The sequence below is a fragment of the Pezoporus occidentalis genome, unplaced genomic scaffold, assembly GCF_034315485.1.
Source record: "Pezoporus occidentalis ecotype Australia unplaced genomic scaffold, CSIRO_AGI_Poc_V1 ctg68, whole genome shotgun sequence".
In the NCBI taxonomy this organism is placed as follows: Eukaryota; Metazoa; Chordata; class Aves; order Psittaciformes; family Psittacidae; genus Pezoporus; species Pezoporus occidentalis.
Window position 1 is genome coordinate 462,024 of NW_026916030.1, and position 17,396 is coordinate 479,419.

Sequence of the window (17,396 nt, forward strand, 5' to 3'; positions counted from 1 at the left end):
AGCAAAGCCCTACAGGTTTGCAGCTGAAGCAAGCACAAGGAGACAAGGAAAGGGAAAGGGAGAGGAGAGGGGAAAACGCAGGATCAAACTGCACACACAAAACAATTTCTCTTTTTATTATGAAAAGAAACCGAATGCCCAGGACCAGGGTCCGTGATCACCAGTAACATCACAGATTACTTTCTAACTCTTCCTTTTAAATTCTGTCGTGTTTGAGGCCAGCAATTTGCAATGAACAAGCTAAAACTACTTACATTGACTCATTTCTCCTCAGTAACTGACATTTACAGGAATATACTAGAAATGGCACTAAAAAGGCTTAAGAAAAAGTTACGGTAAACTTGCATGCACATCATACAGAAAAGTAACATTCTTTTAAATATTAAAAAAACAAAACCCAAAAAATACACCAACAGATCTGTCTGCGTTGGTTCTGTCAGGACCAGGGGAGTTCCCAGCGGCCTGTGCCAAATCCCGTGCTGGTGGTTTGGTTAGTTCTAAAAATGACAGTTACAAAGAGCTGCAAATACCAGTTGTTAAAAAAGCATCTGGTTGTTCACAAGCAAGAGGATGCTGCAATGGGATGAACCCATCCCCAGCAGCACAGAGCCTGCCCACTCAACCCCAGGGAACCGCTCCGTGCGAGAGCAGGTCTCTTTAAAACCCAGGATTACAACAAAGGTGGTGGGGTTTGTGTCATGCCCGATCCCTTCCCCCAGCTCCAACCCCAACTGTAAAAAACATCATTCCTTTCAAAACAAGGAAAAACCTAAAAACTGGTCCGAAAGTCCCCAAAACAGAGCAAGAGCTAGGTTAGGTGGCTGCAGTCTGCTTCTACCACATGGAGAACATGGAAAGAGACCTCACAGGGGAACTAATGTGCACACGTACACGCAGACTCGCTCGGGTATGCGTGCGGCTATCACACACACAGGTTACACAGTCCTGAAGCGTCGGCTCCACAGTTACAAACCCTGTCGGTAGGAAAGTTTAAAATCACATCGATACAAAAGGAAATGCTTTTGTACAGACATTTGGTTCGCAGGAAGCTGCTGTACCCAACAGATCCCTCGAGTAGCTCCCACTGCCCTCCTGAGCCCACGGCTGATGAACAGCGAGAAACAGGCTGAGCTTATAATCAGATGGAGTCTACAGAGCTTCCAAGGCGCAGGGATGCTGGTTCATAAGAGGTCTGGTCAGAACAGGAGTTTCTCAGAAAAAAAGTTTCAATAAAACTACTTGTGTGTATGCATATACCTGAAATCAGACTGATTTCAGTGGAGCTTCCCCTGGAAAACAAAGTTAAACTTGCTCCTTCAAGCAAAATTCTGCCATAAAAATCTCAATTTTCTTTATTAAGTTTTAAGAAAACCCTGTTATTTTCAAACATTTTATGTTTGATCGTTTTAAAGTTCTCATGACACCTGCACTGCCAGGTCATGCAACACGAACTCAGTTAAATAAATGCTCTATGGTTTCAATTTCCAACTCATTAAGGGCAGCTGCTACTTACTATGGACTGAAAACAGCTCTTCTTTCCTGGAGACACTCTGCTCTGCAGGTACAAGAGGCACCACTACTGACATGGCAGGAGAGAACCAGCACTACAAACAACACGAAAATAAAGAGTGTAAGAACAACATTTGGAAATGGGGAGTCACCAACTTCTTTCCTGAAATGAAGGTCATGGCAACATGGATTTCTCCTGTGAATTGCCGTCCCGTAGGGAACACCTTACTTGCCATGAAAACACGCAGTTTCCCACTAACTGGAAGCTCAAGTTGCAGCAGGTTTATGAGATGCAGAGGTTGTTCTTCATGCTCCTCAGTGGCTCTCATTGCTTGTTCTCCTTGCAAAGCCCCAAGCCAGGGCAGGTTTGCCAAGTACAATGGGATCCTCCTCCAGCGCTGCAGGGCCCTTTCCATCACTTTGTGCTTGGTCCCCAACCCTTTGGCTCCAGCCTTCCCATGGATTGTGGTGGGACAGAGGAAGGTGTGTCCCTGGTGCAGTCAGTTTGGAGCAGCGATGGTGGCACCCTGCAGAGCCAGTCCCTGGGCTCTGCGTGGTGGTGATGCTGGTGGTTGCAGCTGGTGCTGCCTACAGCACTGCCTGGGCTTTGTTCTCCCACCACAGCACAGCAGCAGCACGGCTCCAGGCACTGCGCTCAAGGAAAGGTTTCAAGCAGGGAAAGCTGGGAGCTTGTTTATCCAAGTTGCCATGGTACTGAAGTGGCTGCAATTATCTTAATTAAAACACTAGTTGGTTTCGCTAATGCAAGTCTCAGACAATAGGAGAAACACAGATGAAACCCAACCTATTAAACCCCCCAAGCTCTTCATTAGGTGGATAGTACATTTCCTCAGAGGAAATCCTGAAAATATATTGCTAAGGATCTGGTGAGGGGAAGATTTTTTGAGGGCAGAATTTAAAATACAGGAACTAAATAACTCCATTGTTAACGGCAAAGCAAAAACATTCGTTTCAGTAAGAACTGGAATTCCCCACTTCATCCAATTCCAAATGCTATGGGAAATCATCTGCAAAGACTCGAGAGCCTCCTACTACCAGGCCAAGCACCCTGGAGACTGCAAAACAAGCCAAAGGTGCCCAGAGACTCACAGGAGGGGCTCAGTACCTAACAGCAACACAGCTTCTCTCTCAGCCCAAGCCAAAACACAGAGCCTCTTTTCTACAGCAAACATGTTATTGCCAGGACATGGGTCAGAGACAGAGGCACATCAGCTGTGCCCAACACACACTGAGCACCCCGGAACACACTGACAGACACTGGTAAAGACAGAGAAGTGTCCAGCTAATGAAACCTCAGCCGATGGGCAGTGACTGGCAGCTGATACAGATGCTGTCAGAAGTGCAGACCATGCAGGGCTAGTAACAGTCTGGTCCTGTGCTTCCCAGCAAAGGGCCATCACCCGGACACCACACATCCCAGCACAGCATCTCTGGGCTGTGGGTGCATTGGGAAGCCTGGGCTGGGGTTGGGGGGTCTCCAGGGCCACTTGCCTGAAAAATACAAGCTGGTGCAATCTGCACCCCAGGGCCTCTGGCAAAACCCAGGCTGTGACCCCAACAGCAGAGAGGCAGCATTGGGGCTGGTGCTGGGAGAAGGAAAGGCGTAACGTTGTTAAACTCTGTACGCTCTGTCTTTACAATAAAAAGTTCAGAATTGATAAGAAGTTCCTGCCCCTCAGATTTCAAAGTTTTACAGTTACAGGACTCGTGCTTTCCTAAGGCTGGATTACAAGAGAAAAAACCCACTGGTCTACAAATAGAAATCAAAAATAAAACAAGAGCAAGGAAAAGATTCCTGGAACATTACAGAGAAAACAACAGCACTCTGCATCAAGAAACTGTATCTACCTGTATGGCTCCAAAATCTGTACAAAACAGCAAAAAGGGGGGTAAAAAGAGAAAGAAGAGAATGAACAAATCAAAACCCAAACACACAAACATGACAGCACCAGACACAGGCTGGCCCATAGCACCTGTGAGTATCAAGTCCCATGTATTTACATGAAGCCTCGGATGTTTATGTGCTTTATTGCTGGTTACTTGGTTTTGAATCTGGTTCCAATCACATCCGATGTTTGCCCTTCTGCTGCTTGCAGGACGCAGCTTTGCTTTTGTTATTTATTTCATTTTAAACAACCAATGGTTTAATAAATAAAAGACCTGTATATACATGAAATTAGGGACAGTGAAAACTGGCTGTATTGCAGCAGCGTGGGCCAGAACATTAGGCCAGACTCAAGAAGTTGCTGATGTCTCTTCTTTTTTCCTTCCTCCCCTCTTTTTTCTTTTTCTTGAGGTAAGCATTTCAGTGCCTGAAACCTGCACCCTGCACCACACACGCAGCGTTCCCTCCTCGGAGCTCCCTACTGAAACCAGGAGAGGAACAAAGCCCCCAAGCCCCAGCACACACAACGCCCCTCTCCAGTTCCCTGCCAGCTCAGCCTCAGCTGGAGCTCAAGGGCTCCTTTATTTTAAGCACAGACTGAGGTGCTTGTCATGGAGAAAATTCTTGAGCCTGTGTCTGGTAACAAGCACATGACTCTGTGGTCACTGCAGGAATCACCCCGAGGTCCAGCTGAAGACTGTCAGCCAAAAGCTGTTTTCAATTAAATTAAACCTTTCCTAGAGCGTGCCCATTTCCTGGAAATCATCTATTGCATGTGAAAAATAACATTTCCAAGAACCCCGAGCGTCCCTTGCTCCCGCCTTCCCAACACATCACCAAGAAAAAGGAAAACCTCAAGTGGAAAAAACAAAAAATGCAACTACTTGTATTGCTCATGTGCTTAAAGTTCATGCTTAAATACCTTCCTGAAGAGGTGCCTATGTCTCTACCAAGATTAAGAAAACCCCAAAAGCATGTGAGCAACCCAGAGTACATGACTTTTTTGTTTCTTTTTGTTTTTATGTAAAAAGATGATAGAATCTGACATTCCCATCACACTGGAGACTGCGAGATTAACACTAGTGCTAGTAACAAATACACCGCCTAGTTGAAAAGCTAACATCTCCCAGATACAGTACCATTGTACAGAGATCTCTTTAGGAAAAGAGGTTCTGCTTTTCCCTTGTGTGAGCCCAGCAGCTCCTGAAGAGAGAACGTTGCAGGGAGAGGGCAGGGGCAGGAGGGGGGTTGCAAGCCTCACAGAACTTTCTAGTCATCTCCTGCTGAGAGTTCAGGGTTCTTCCATTTCAACCAACCTTCGTCAGCTAAAATGTATTTCAGAGACTTTATGCAAAGGGAACTATTTGTCATGGTCTGGTCACACACACACGCACACGGAAAGATCTTTGACCTATTAAGAGTGCCCCCAAAAAATGGAAGATTCCTTTTATAACACTGAATTAAAAAATAAAGTCAGAGAAAGAGAGAGGGGACAAAAAAAACCTGACCACCGTGGAGCAAGAGCAGTATATTAAGGAAAGGAACACTGCAGAGCATCGGTGAAGGTGATGTCCGTTTTGGGTGCTGGGTGTAAGTGTCCGTAACTCATTCCGAATCGCTGCTGTCTGAGCTGGAGCCGCTGGAGCTGCTACTCCCAGACTCGGAGGAGCTGCTGCTGCTGAGCCGGGAAGGGCCTCCCAGGGGAGCCGAGCCAGATTTCTCTGCGGGGGGAAGGCAGAGATGAGGTTACCTGCACGGAGCTGAAACAGAGCCCTCGCCCTCCATGGCTTTGTTCACAACTTCATTTTGCCTGGGGATCTGTGCCCACAGCCTTCTCCCTCTGAAGGATGAATTTGCCTCCGAGAGGCCTTACATTTACCACCAGGGAGCTACCCCCTGGACAGGGACCAAAGCAGCCCCCCCACAACAGCTCAGTGCCCAGCAGTTACTCACTGACCAGCTGAGTAACTGTCACAGAGAGAAGCCCCAGGCTGCAAGGCAGCAGCAGTTCTGCCTCAGTGAGGAAGTCTATTACATACACAAGTGTTCAGGCATTGGTAGCACAGTAAAGCCAAAGCCTTTACCTTTCTTTGCAGGCTTCTTGTTGTTGTTCAGCTGCCCACTGACATCCTGTAACCGTTTTTCTAGTTCTTTCTTCTTTTCCTGAGCTAACTCTTCTTTTGACTTTGCCGCTTGCTTTTTCCCACCTGCAGCTGGGGATGAAGAATGCACAAGCTCTGAAATTGCATGGTTGCAGGTGAAAAAGATTGGACATCACTATTTTACAGGGCATGTAAATCTGTGCAGCCACTTTGCAGTGACGCTGTCAAAGATCAAGTGACCACACAGCAGCTACACATCCCAGACAGAGCACAACTTCTGAGGTTGTCTAGATCATCCAATCACCATCATCCTGTAATGTGCATTTTCTAAGAGGGATCTTCCAAAAAGTATTTCAGAAGATAGAAATATCCATGTAATAACCTTATAGTTCCAGGTTACTTACCAGCCAGTTAAATGGTCAATAGTTACACATTTGTAATTACAGAATTGTTACATGGGGTTTCTGCCCTGTAAAATAAAGTGTCCCATTAAAGGTTGTCAGAAGTTAAGCACTTCCCATTACAACTTAAGATACTTCATGCAAGAATCTACTGTGATTTGTGTTACTTTAGATATAAAACAAAAAGGACAAATTAAAAACCAACGAGGCAAAGGCTGGCAGAGAACAGGAATGTAGCTGCACCAGTTCGATGGCAATGGTGAGAAGTACCAGCAATACCCAAACTTCTGAGCAGAACAAACATTCCTCCAAAGAAGGAGTAATTGAACACAGGCTTTGGGCAGTGTCAAAAGCACAAGTCAGGGGCCAGATAACTTGCCTGATGCAGCAAGGAAATGCCTACATTTCTGTGTGCTGTTCTAAAGCAGTGATAAAAAAAGAAACCTGGAAAGCAGAGAAACCCTAACCCTAACAGGGTGCATCCCCAGACTCCAACCATGGTGACAGACAGCAGAGGAGCCCTCTGGGGCCAGGAACACCAGCCCAGCGTGTGCAGAGGAGCAGACGTCTCAGTTATCTGCATCACTCTATGCTTTGGTTCCAAAACAAAAGGATGCTTCTTTTTTCTATGCCCTCTGGAAGCTCTCTTCTTGAGCTAGTCCAACTCAGGAGAAAACCAAAACTCAAAGCAGTGTATTGAAAAGCAAAAAGAAGGGTCAAAGCCTGAGCTCTGCTGAGGCCTACCTGAAAATCCTGCGATGAACAAATGGAGGTGCTCTGCAAGAGCTGTGAGTAGCTATAATGTTATACTCTTAACAGGACAACTCCTCCTTAAACAACAAGCAGATGGACAGGGCCAGAACCACTTCAGGTAAGTGATCCTATTGCTATTCAGCTGGAGCTAAACTCCCAGGGGGCCACCACAATTCACTCTGTGGATGAGGCACAGAGAAAGGTCTGTCCCACACCAAACTGGACACACAGCAGCACGCTGACATTAATCCTGATCTGATAGAGACTGAGGGTAATACTGTGATCAGGCCATGTAGGAAGAGCAGTTCTGGGGTGAACACACAATCACTTAAACCCAGAATCCAGAAGTTTCCCAGGTAACTGTGCAAGTCATTTTTTCCCTTGTGTTTTGGATCCCAACCATGCTTTTTGTTTCCTTCCCAATTAGATGCTAAACTATTCAGGATGAGAAACTGATCCTCGCAGATGTGTGCATATTACACCTAACAGAATGAGACTGAAACCTGTATAGTACCTTCTAGATTCTAGGTAAGTAATAAACCCATCACAGGTCTTGTAGAGGAACACAACAGTCCTCCAGGTCTCCAGAGCATGACTCCATGGGAAGAATGGAAGGAATAGAAAGTTTCTGTACTTCTCTTGGGAGAAAAGATCTCAAAAGCCCTGTCAGCTCATACCCAACAGCTGCATAACAGCATCCCAACACACATGCCCTGTCTCCAGAGTTGAGCCCAAGAGCTGGTGGAGGAAAAGTGCCCCAGGAGGTAACTTACAAAATGGTTTCCTCTGTTTTTTCTGTAAACAAGACTTCACGTATCGCTCCAGCTCCCGTAAAGTCGTGGGCTTCAATGTCTCAAAATCTATTTCTATCTCATCAGGATTGGAGTCTCTGAGGGAAGGCTCCCGGGACTGGATGATGTGCACCACTCTGCCCAGCTTCTCCCCAGGCAGACGGTTGATGTCCAAGCTGAGCTGTCGTTTCTCATCATAGGTCATGGGCAGACCTTCCTCCTCCTCGTCTGAATCGTAGGTTGCAGATGCCTGTTTGCCTCCTTTCTTGGGCTGCCTGAGGGGGTGGCAAGCATGAAAACATTCATGGGTATACAGAAGCAATAAACTGATTTTTTCTGCCCTCCTAGTGACAAACACCCCAGTGCTCTTGGCTTGGAGCCACCAGCCAGATGGCTTGAGCAGCAGCACAACTTCTGAAGAAGTTCACAAATCAGGGATCAGCTGTTCTACCCCATTATACTTGAGCCCTGTGATGCACAACAAGCCCATGTAGCAGCAGGGCAGCCATGAAGTGGCACATTCTTGTTGGCAGTGCAAAAGGCAAAAAGCAAAACCTTATCCCAGAGTGATCAGAGGGGACTGAGAGCAGGACAGTGTAAGTATGATGGTTCCACTGCCAGCTCTAACTTTGAGAGTCCCTGGGGTTGTCTGGGAATGGGGACACTATTCAACAGCAAATTAACTGCAATGATAAGTGAGCTTCCCAAGGAGCTCAGCAGGGAAAGGGGAACTGGGCTGGAGGCTCCTGGCATTCCCCTCAGGACAGCTTGTGGAAGGCAGGCACTCACCTGCCAGCTGTGGTTGTGCTGTTTGCTTTCTTAGCTGGGGCCTTCTTCTGTTGGGCTTGCTTTGGTGGCTGAGCCACCTTGGGTTTCTTCTCCTCCTCAGCTTTCACTTTGTGCTTTTCTTTTTCCTTCTCTTTATCTTTCTTTTTCTTCTCTTTCTCCTTCTTCTCTTTCTTTTTCTTTGGTTTGTTCACTGGTGCCTGTGACAATGCAGCCAGCTGCTCATGGACAGCCTTCAGCTGGAGGAGAGCAGTGACAAAGGCAATCAGACTTCACAGCAAGGTAACCGACGCCTCCACATGTCTACACGTAAGTATAGCCCAAAGTCAGTGATGGAGCAGTCTAGTGACTGAACTCAGGAGGCTTTGCTATATTTGAAAGTCTCTTAGAAATGCAGTGCAAGTGCACAAAGCTGACTCAACTGAACACGTCATTCTTGGTTTATAGGGGCAAATGAAAATTAAGCTTAATAGCTCCATCTAGAGTGCTGACAACTTGGCCTCTGGAATCCTGCTTCACTTCCTGGCTCTCCTACTAGCTTGCTTTGAGACACCGGATAAGCTATTTTACTAATGCTCTGTTGTATTATGGGAGCACACATAAGCACTGCAGCATCTGGGACTGTGTATCTGCATAAGAAAGGCCGTGGCTTAAGTATTTGCAACGACAACAGCCAGAACAGCTCATTTCTACAGCCCGGGTACAGGTGACAATACCCACAGGAAGCTTGTGATTGGATTTCCTTATTATGCCTGAGCTCTCATACAAAATGGGTTTCTCTGTTTTTTCTAAATCCCAAGTACTGTGCACTCCTTCACTCACACTCCAGGATCCCAGAAGGAAGCTCACAGCATCAGTGCTGAGAATGGCTCTCACAGAACAGGAGCACCACATCAACCATGCACTTACTTCACTGCTGAGCCTTTCCCCTCTGGCTGCCAGAAGGGGAGATTGCTCTGCTGCAGCACAGTTAACCCCTTCCCCCTGCTATGGCCTTGGTGCTGCACAGACACCAGCCCAGCCACCGCAGTACCTGCTCCTGCAGCTCTGCCAGCCGCGTCGCTCGCTCCTCCTCCGAGTCCGAGCTGTCCGAGTCGGAAGAGCTCTCCTCGCTGCTGTGGCTGCTCTCTGTGCTTTTGCTCACCACTGGGGCTGCCGGGGGAGGTGGAGGGGGGGCCTCTGCAGGCTCATCGGGCATCTTTGCGAACCTCATCTCAAAGACGTCCTACAAAAAGGGGGAAAACTGGTCACAAAAGGAGCCTCAGCCACAAAGACCTCCCTCTCTGGCCTGTTAAACACACCAGGCACCCACCATGGGTCAGGGTCCTCCTGCCCGATACAAGCTGCTGTACAACAATAATGTACAGATGGCTCCTGTAAGCCCAGGAAAATTCCCTCATTAGTTTATACAGCAGCAATTATGACAATTTAGGAGCAGAACACGGTGTTGGGCAATGTCATGTGAAGCGCACAATAGTTCTGCAGCAGAGAACGTGGCTCTTTCCAAGGGCTGGAGAAATCACCAACCCTTTATGGTGCTAAGGGCAGATCCACACTTGGATCTCTGAATCCATAACTTGCAGCTGAACTAAATGTACTCTGGAGGACGCATTTACCAACAACTTTACCTGGAGCTTCCTGGCCATCGCTACCACCTCATGGTCTGGAGGGTTGTACTTGTAACAATTAGAGAACATTAACCGAATGTCTGCTGCAAACCCTTGTGCATCCTGGTATTCCCGACTGTCCATCTTTTTCTGCAAACAAACAAGCCAAAGGGGGAGGGGAGAAAAAGCCATAAGCAAAAGGCATTTGTAACAACTGCATGGAGGACATGTGCACCTTGGAGACAGCTCAGAACACCTTCAGAAATCACTTTTGTCTAACAGTAGTTGGCATTTACAGTTGAGCTGCAAGAGCTACTCTTGATTTTAAAGTCCAGCTGATAAAGAATGGATACAGACTTCACCCTTTAGGAGCCCATTCATAATGTTACTTCCCAGTGTAGCAAGGATAAACATCAGCAGATAGATATTTGCACCTTCTTCCTTTCTCGTATTTTTCAGCTCTCGCTTTCACCCATTCCTCTTGCAGTTTGGGACTGAATGACTGGGGTTTAGAGAGCATTCCTTCAGTGATTTTATGCCTCTATTACTACCAGGTGTAGAACCTTAGCACCAATTACTGCTATGGAAAGGAAACAGCTGAGAAGGTGGCGAGCCCTGGAAGGGAGCAGATCAGAGTATGTGCCCCTGCTCTGAGCAGGAAGGCAGCCTCCTGACCAGCCAAAATTATCCATCAGCCTGTGATCCAGGCCATGTGGATGCACATCTGAGCTGGTGAAGAGCAATAACACCAACACAAAGTAAAGCGAGACCTCGACAGCATCAATTAAAGCAATGTACAAGGATTAACAGGCCTTCAGTGCTGCGCAGCCAAAATGAGCAGGATGGTGAGCACACTACAGCACCAAAACTGAGGGGAGCTTCCCCCTTCCTCATCCACGCTCAAGAGCAAGAGAAAATAGAAAAACTTACCCAAGAAAAGACTGGAACCTTCCTCTATCAGCAGGACATTAGAGCCAGGGACCAGGGCTCCAGCTTCGCAGACTACCATGTTCAGCCTAGCCCTTTCTCCTGCTTTTAGCACTGTGTCTGAGGCTCCCTCTTCTTGCCTGCAGCAAAACTCACCCTTTGTCTTGCCCTCTTCTCCTGCCAGGAAACTGCTGCAGGATTTTAACAAAGCTACATTGCAAGTCAAGGATTCTGCACGTTCTGCACCAGGAGCTCAGGAGGAAAATGGCCTCAGCTCCTCCAGAGCTTGCTTACAATGCTTTTGCCAGCTCAGAAATTGCCTTTTCTGTACAAACCCCATCAAGTAGTACTTAGTGCCCTCCAGATATCTGTCCTCACAACAGCCCTGTGAGGTAGGTTAAGCATCATCTCCAGTTTATGACTGGGAAAACTACAGCACAGAACTGTGGGGAAACTTGCCCAGGACCACAGCATGAGAACAGGAATTAGAGCTCAGACACTGGCAACTCCTGGCCTAATCCTCAATGCAAAGACTACGACAGCTATTCTCTCACCACTAAGTAATGCAACTAAAATACTCTTAAAATTATCACAGTTGTAGTAAGAACGCTCATAGCATCATGGCTGAATCGCAATGGTACATCAGCACATGACACACTCCAGGTTCTGTGTAGGATTTGCCAAGGAACATGGAAGCAATCACAAGCACAGCTGCCCTTTTGTCACCTGGGCATTGGCTCTGCTGGCAGCAGAACACTCCTGGCACGCTAGCCAAAGCCAGCAGCAATACCTTCGCCTCCTGCATGTGGAAGAGTCTCACCTCCACCAACACCAATTCCAACGGCCCACAAGCAGAAGATGGGAACTACAAAAACAAGGCTTTGCTCCATGGGTATTTAGGAGGAATTCGGGAAACCTCCCAGTCTACTGGGAAAAACACCTTGAGTATTGGGCCACGCTAAACTAGGCTCTTGAAGAGCCAAACGTGAACCATCACATTATCTCCTCCCCTCCCCAGGTACCAGGTGATCATCCCATTGTGGTTGGAATCACTCAGTGTAAGCCTATCTGGACCACACATGCCAACAAGTAGGCAGCAGCAGCTTCTGGAAACGGGATACTATCAATCGAATCCTATGAAACACAGCACCTCTTCTTCTCAGGGTGCAACACAATCCCAAGGACACATGTTTAAGCAGCTGGGCTATCCACAAAGAGGAGATGCCATCGCACGGTCTGCTTTGCAGGGCAGAAAAATAGATGTCCCTTCCCCCTCCCCCAGAAGCAGCCAGTCCTCTGCAACCAGAGGGCTGTGACACCCTGCAAAAGAGGTGGTAAATGTGGACGTACTTTAACAGTACTGAGATCCATGGGGTGTTTGATAATGTCATGATAGTCATGTAACTCCAAGGCCTCCGCATCGACAGGCTTGTAAAAGGGCCATGCGTAGGCTGCGTGCTTCTTTGAGAGCATCTCCTTGAGGATGCTGTCACAGTACTTGAGGTGCTCAGAGAGTTTGCCCTTCTTCCCAGCGTGCTGGGGCACTTCCCCATCCTCAAGGTCCTTCTTTGGTGGCTTGATGGGCCGGCCGCCGCTCTCCCGGCGCGCGATGATCTTGGCCTGCTTGGGGTCTGCAAGTGCTGTGGGCGACTCGCTCCGGCTGGCAGTGATGGCCGAGGTGGTGGGGGTGGTCGTGTCTGCTTTCCGCTTCACGCCCTTCTTCTGAAACAGACACGGACACATGGCATGAGCAGGGCCCAGCTCTGCGGCTGCACCAGCTCACCCTCACCTGAGACCTGCCTGCCCTCCGACAGGGTACCGTGACGGCACTGGGGGCTTCAACACGCGTCACTGACTGTGACACACACCACCTGAGCCACAGTAACCAGCCATTTGCACGTCTCTAAGCCAACCCCAAACATGATGCAAAACGTGTTAGCTCTATGCACTGCTGAGATTCAAACCCAGGACTCTTACCTCCTGTTTGCCAAGGGAAAGGCATGCGCCCAGTTGATTACTGCAGCTCAGCTGATGCATCAGGACTTAGTAAGCATCAGAAACTTAAGCACATGTCTAAGTCCCCAGTGGCAGGATCAGGCTCTAAGTTCTGAATCAAAGCATATTAATCACCAAAGACCTGTGAGCCCTCACTCCCTCGCATGTAGTGGCTGTGCTAAGGTACACTGTTTGTTATGGGCAAGAGAGGAATTTAATGATTTTGCCCTCAGCAAATTCACAGGAATTCAAGCTGCGACTGTGCAGTCAGCTCCCCCTTGTGCTCCTAGGAAGGATTTATTTCTCTGGAGAAAGAAAGGGAGGAAAAGTTCCAGAGAGAAATCTGAAGTAAATCCCATCAGGATTAGTTCTGTGTACCTGGTGAACTCCTGGGTTCATTCTTGAGTTTTAAAATTAAACCGATTCTCAGAAGCGAGTTATTTGGACAGAAACTGAAGCATGAGACACGCTTCAGGAAGTACAGCTTAGCTACAAGATCTGCCTTAAATTTCTCCAGTAATTTCTCCAGTAATTCCTAAACAAAAAGGTTAAATGAGCAAAACAATTCTGTGGCTCTCCTGGTCCATGCAACCCCCCATTAGAGAACACCAGTAGTGGTGCAGTTAATCCCCCACTTTAGAAAACTCCAGCTTTCTCTGAGCTATGCTTTCATCTTTTTAAAGGAATACACAGCTTGCAAGGAAAATTCCAATTATTTAGAGCAACATTCTCCTTTACCCATAGATTAACACAGTAAATAGCAAACCACCAATGACAACTCCCAGAAAATTACTCAGTAAGGAAGACAGAACTAATGCACCCAAAACCTGCAGGCAACATCAGTCTCCTCCAACTGGAGTGACAGGCTCATCTTGAGCTGGTTTATGGCAGAGAGGAACAGTCATAATACTGGAGCTGCAAACCTTAAAGGAATAGTCCTGGTAAAAATCAGGGTCTCAGTTACACTGGGAAGAGATGCTTTGGGCTATATGGTGCCAAAAAGTGGAGCTCCCAAGAGCCTCTGGTTCATGGAGCATCAGCACTGGCCGAGGCTATGGTCAGATGAGAGACTGTAACCTAGCTGGAGCAACTACAGCTTCACATAACCCCAGCTGGGTGAGGCAGAACTGGCCAAACCTCCCTCAGCCCTCTCAAACTCGAGAGCCAGCACTCGTCTGAGCACACCCCAAAGGGACAACGATGGCCGGGGAGGCAAGGAGTCAAGTGTGGAGGATCACACGCAGCACCAGCAGCGAGGGGATGGAGAAAAAGCCCTGCTTCAGCAGCCATTGCCTTTGGAAGGGAAAGGGGTCGAGTTCTGCATTTACCTTGACCACTGGTGGCGTCGGGGGCACCACGGGCATTATCGGCGCAGCAGGCGGAGGGGGGGCAGCGGCAGGAGGGGCAGTGACAGGTGGGACGTTAGCGGTGATGGTTGGCACAGGGGTGGCAGCAATGACGGGCATCTGAGATGCAGCCGGAGGAACGTTCTGGAACGGGGCCGGCGGGGACACGGAGGACATGGCCACGGCTTGCGGAGCTCCTTTCAACGACAAAGGGAGAACACACTGCAACGCACTGATGGGCACGAGTGCCGGCAAGACATCGGGACAAAGTGAACCTGGTCCCACTGGACTGCTCAGTCACAGGCTTGGCAAAAAGCTCCCAGGCCAGGGTCACCAGGAGAGCACAAAGGACACTGTGCAATTTGTTTGATGCTGTTACCCAGGGGTCAACAAGAACATAAGAAATCACTGACCCGGGTCCTCATACCATGAGCTTTCGGCCAGCCACATGCAAGCAAAATACTTTTTGCCCATGGGGTGTGGGTTGCCCTGGGACAATCTTCATCCCTCTCACGGCTCTCAGCAGAACAGCAGGAGCTCAAGGAGATCTCCATTCCATAGGGAGATGGCTGTTTTGGACAGCTGCTTCCCACACAGGCCTCAATGTGGGGCTGTGCTTCCTGTGCATGACAAATGGCAACAGCCACTCCCCTATCACCACCTAAACACCCAGGAGGCCAAACCACTTCAGATTTGCCACAAGTTATACAACAAAAGAAACAGAGCAGAGAGCAGAGCTTAAGCCTCCCGATAGCGAGGCAAGTCTCTTACCTTAGACTTTGTCGCGGTTTAAGTCCAGCCGGTAACTCAGAACCACGCAGCCGTTCGCTTGCTCCCCCCCCACCTTTTCCTTCCCCCCACTCCCAGAGGGATAGGGAGGAGAATCAAAAGAACACAACTCCCAGGGGCTGAGATAAGAACAGTAACTAAGGTATAACACAAACCACTCCTGGTACCACCAATAATAAGGGAAATAACAAGGGAAGAGAATACAACTGCTCACCACGCACTGACTGATACCCAGCCCGACCCGAGCAGCTATCTGGGCCTTCCGGGTAACTGCCCCCAGTTTATATACTGGGCATGACGTGCTGTGGGATGGAATACCCCTTTGGCTAGTTCGGGTCAGGTGTCCTATCTCTGCTTCCTCCTGCCTTCCCCTCCTCCCTGGCAGCGCATGAGACTCAGAAAGTCCTTGGTCAGAGTAAACATCACTTAGCAAGAAATGAAAACATTGGTTTTATCAGCGCTGTTCTCAGGCTGAAAGTCAAAAACACAGCACTGCACCAGCTACTAAAACAAACGACTGCTACTGCTGAACCCAGGACAGACTTGCACAGTTGAAGAACTGCCTGCTAGTGTAAAGTTAAGGGGGACAAATGTAATAACTAATAACCAGAGTAGCAATACTCCTCTATGGTTTTATAGCAGCTTTTAACAAAGGATGCTGAAAAGACAAATTTCTCTGAGCTTGGATGAAGTTGTAGCTCCATTTGGCACCTGAGATGTGGGAAAGTAAAGACGAACATTTGACTTTCCCAGAGCAACAATCAGACTTTGTTTACAGAAAAGAAGTTACAACAGTTTAATTCAGCCCACTCGAACTCCTGTATGAATGGTTTTATTGTGCTTACAGACAGTTTAGTTCCAAATCCATTTAAAATCAATTCCAGGTAAGCTGAACTAAACTTAGTTCCTACTGATATTCAATGGTCTACAGTCTTTTGCAGTGGATTAATAAATCCCTCCCTTCTGCTGACCAAACTTGATTCTATGATGTTGCAACCATGTGCACAAAAGAAACACATTACACGAGGTTCAGGGATGAGCAAGATTGGAGTACGAGTTTCTGCGGTGTCAGGCTTCTCCCAGGACTTGGGGTGAGCTCTACAAACCCAGGTCTATACAGGCATTCTACATCACAGTCTGGCACTTATGGCAGACCAGCATGTTTAACTACCTTGCCTCTTCTTGCCTCGGTTTATTCTTTGCATACAAGCTCTGTGTAGGTGGGTAGGTGACGGACGGGAAGGTGTTTGCATGACAAATGCAGAGTGGCTTTTAAGACTTCAAGCCCTGGAAGACTGGGTAAACCACTGCTTTAACCATCAGATCACGTGCTCCTTCCATGCCCCTTCCCCACCTGCAAACCAGGCAGCTGAAAGGTGGCTCAGATCTCAGCAACAGGCTCGTAACGGTCAATGTCACTGCACTGGGTCAGTACCTGCACCCTGTGTGCCCGCTGATGGCTTGCGACCTTTGCCTTTAGGGACTGGGGGTAACAACTCAACCTCCTCCTGAGGCATCTGAGCAACTTTCTGCAGGAAGATCTTCTCCAGGGCTTGGGCCATGAGGACGATGTCATCTGTGGGCTGCAGAAAGAAGAAAAAAGCCCATGTTGTATCACCCACTTACAAGAAGCACTGAGGTTCAAGATCAGGCTTTGAAATCCCCAAGGAACTGCCCTCCAAATAAATGATGTTATCCCAGCTATGACAATAAAGAGACCAGCTCCTCTCTCTCCTTGCATGCTGCCCTCCTGCTCTTCTATTCTGGCCTAGCATGCAGTAACTACAGCCTCTAAGAGCGCTGCATCCAGAGAGTTATCAGGACTTGCAGGAGCCAGGTAACCAGCATCCTGTGCCACAGCGTGGAGCTGCAAACTGGAACAGATGAGCTGTCCCCCCTGCTGCCAGCAAGGCCAGGGCAGGAGTGTGAACACTCACGCTGTGGCTCAAGCTAATGAATTTGTTTATTTCAGCTTGTTCTCAGCCTAGGTCAGCGATGACAAACCACTGCAGAAAATACAAACACAAAGAGCAGCGGCTTTTAACAACCTAACAAAACAGCAAGCAAGCCAAACCCCAAATAGCAACCCATCTGAAGGTGCACAAGTACAGACAAGATACAGGCAGAGAAGAGAGTTACACTTCCTGAACTGCTCTCTGCTGCTAAGATACTAGTTACTGGTAGACAGTGTAACACATAGCCCTGACATTGCAGAGCATCTGCAAAGCACTGCATAAACCATAGCTCATCTTAAAGAGCTCCTAACTGAGAATAAAATCAGTAAACACTTGCTACATAACCCCAGAACAGAAACCTACCTAGAATTAAAAGGCACGTTTGCCCTTTTAACTGGTCTGGGGGAAGAAAGCCACAGCACAAAGACAGCTTTGTGCATTCAAGTAATGTGCTTGCAATTAGTGACATTTCAAACCCTTGCAAATGCACAGCGGAGCCGGCCCTGCTCAAAACCCACACTCCAGTAGG

At 48.1% G+C, this 17,396-nt stretch overlaps 1 protein-coding gene across 7 annotated transcripts in view; it reads right to left on the minus strand.

Moving 5' to 3' along the window:
• Positions 1 to 101: 101 nt before the first annotated feature.
• BRD3 (bromodomain containing 3) overlaps positions 102 to 17,396 on the minus strand; it is a 33,486-nt gene continuing 16,191 nt past the window's right edge. For 2 of the 7 annotated variants that reach the window (XM_062641204.1, XM_062641203.1), the window contains exons 4-12: positions 16,348 to 16,495; positions 14,106 to 14,320; positions 12,133 to 12,504; positions 9,877 to 10,005; positions 9,282 to 9,473; positions 8,252 to 8,487; positions 7,445 to 7,737; positions 5,500 to 5,628; positions 102 to 5,136 (exon numbers count right to left, since the gene is read on the minus strand). In XM_062641204.1, coding sequence (XP_062497188.1) covers positions 5,021 to 5,136; positions 5,500 to 5,628; positions 7,445 to 7,737; positions 8,252 to 8,487; positions 9,282 to 9,473; positions 9,877 to 10,005; positions 12,133 to 12,504; positions 14,106 to 14,320; positions 16,348 to 16,495 — 1,830 coding nt within the window. In that variant the 3' untranslated portion in view covers positions 102 to 5,020. Of the gene's footprint in view, positions 5,137 to 5,499; positions 5,629 to 5,921; positions 5,987 to 7,444; positions 7,738 to 8,251; positions 8,488 to 9,281; positions 9,474 to 9,876; positions 10,006 to 12,132; positions 12,505 to 14,105; positions 14,321 to 16,347; positions 16,496 to 17,396 lie in introns of those variants that run through there. The other 5 variants (XR_009968986.1, XR_009968984.1, XR_009968987.1 and 2 more) reach the window with 5 other exon arrangements.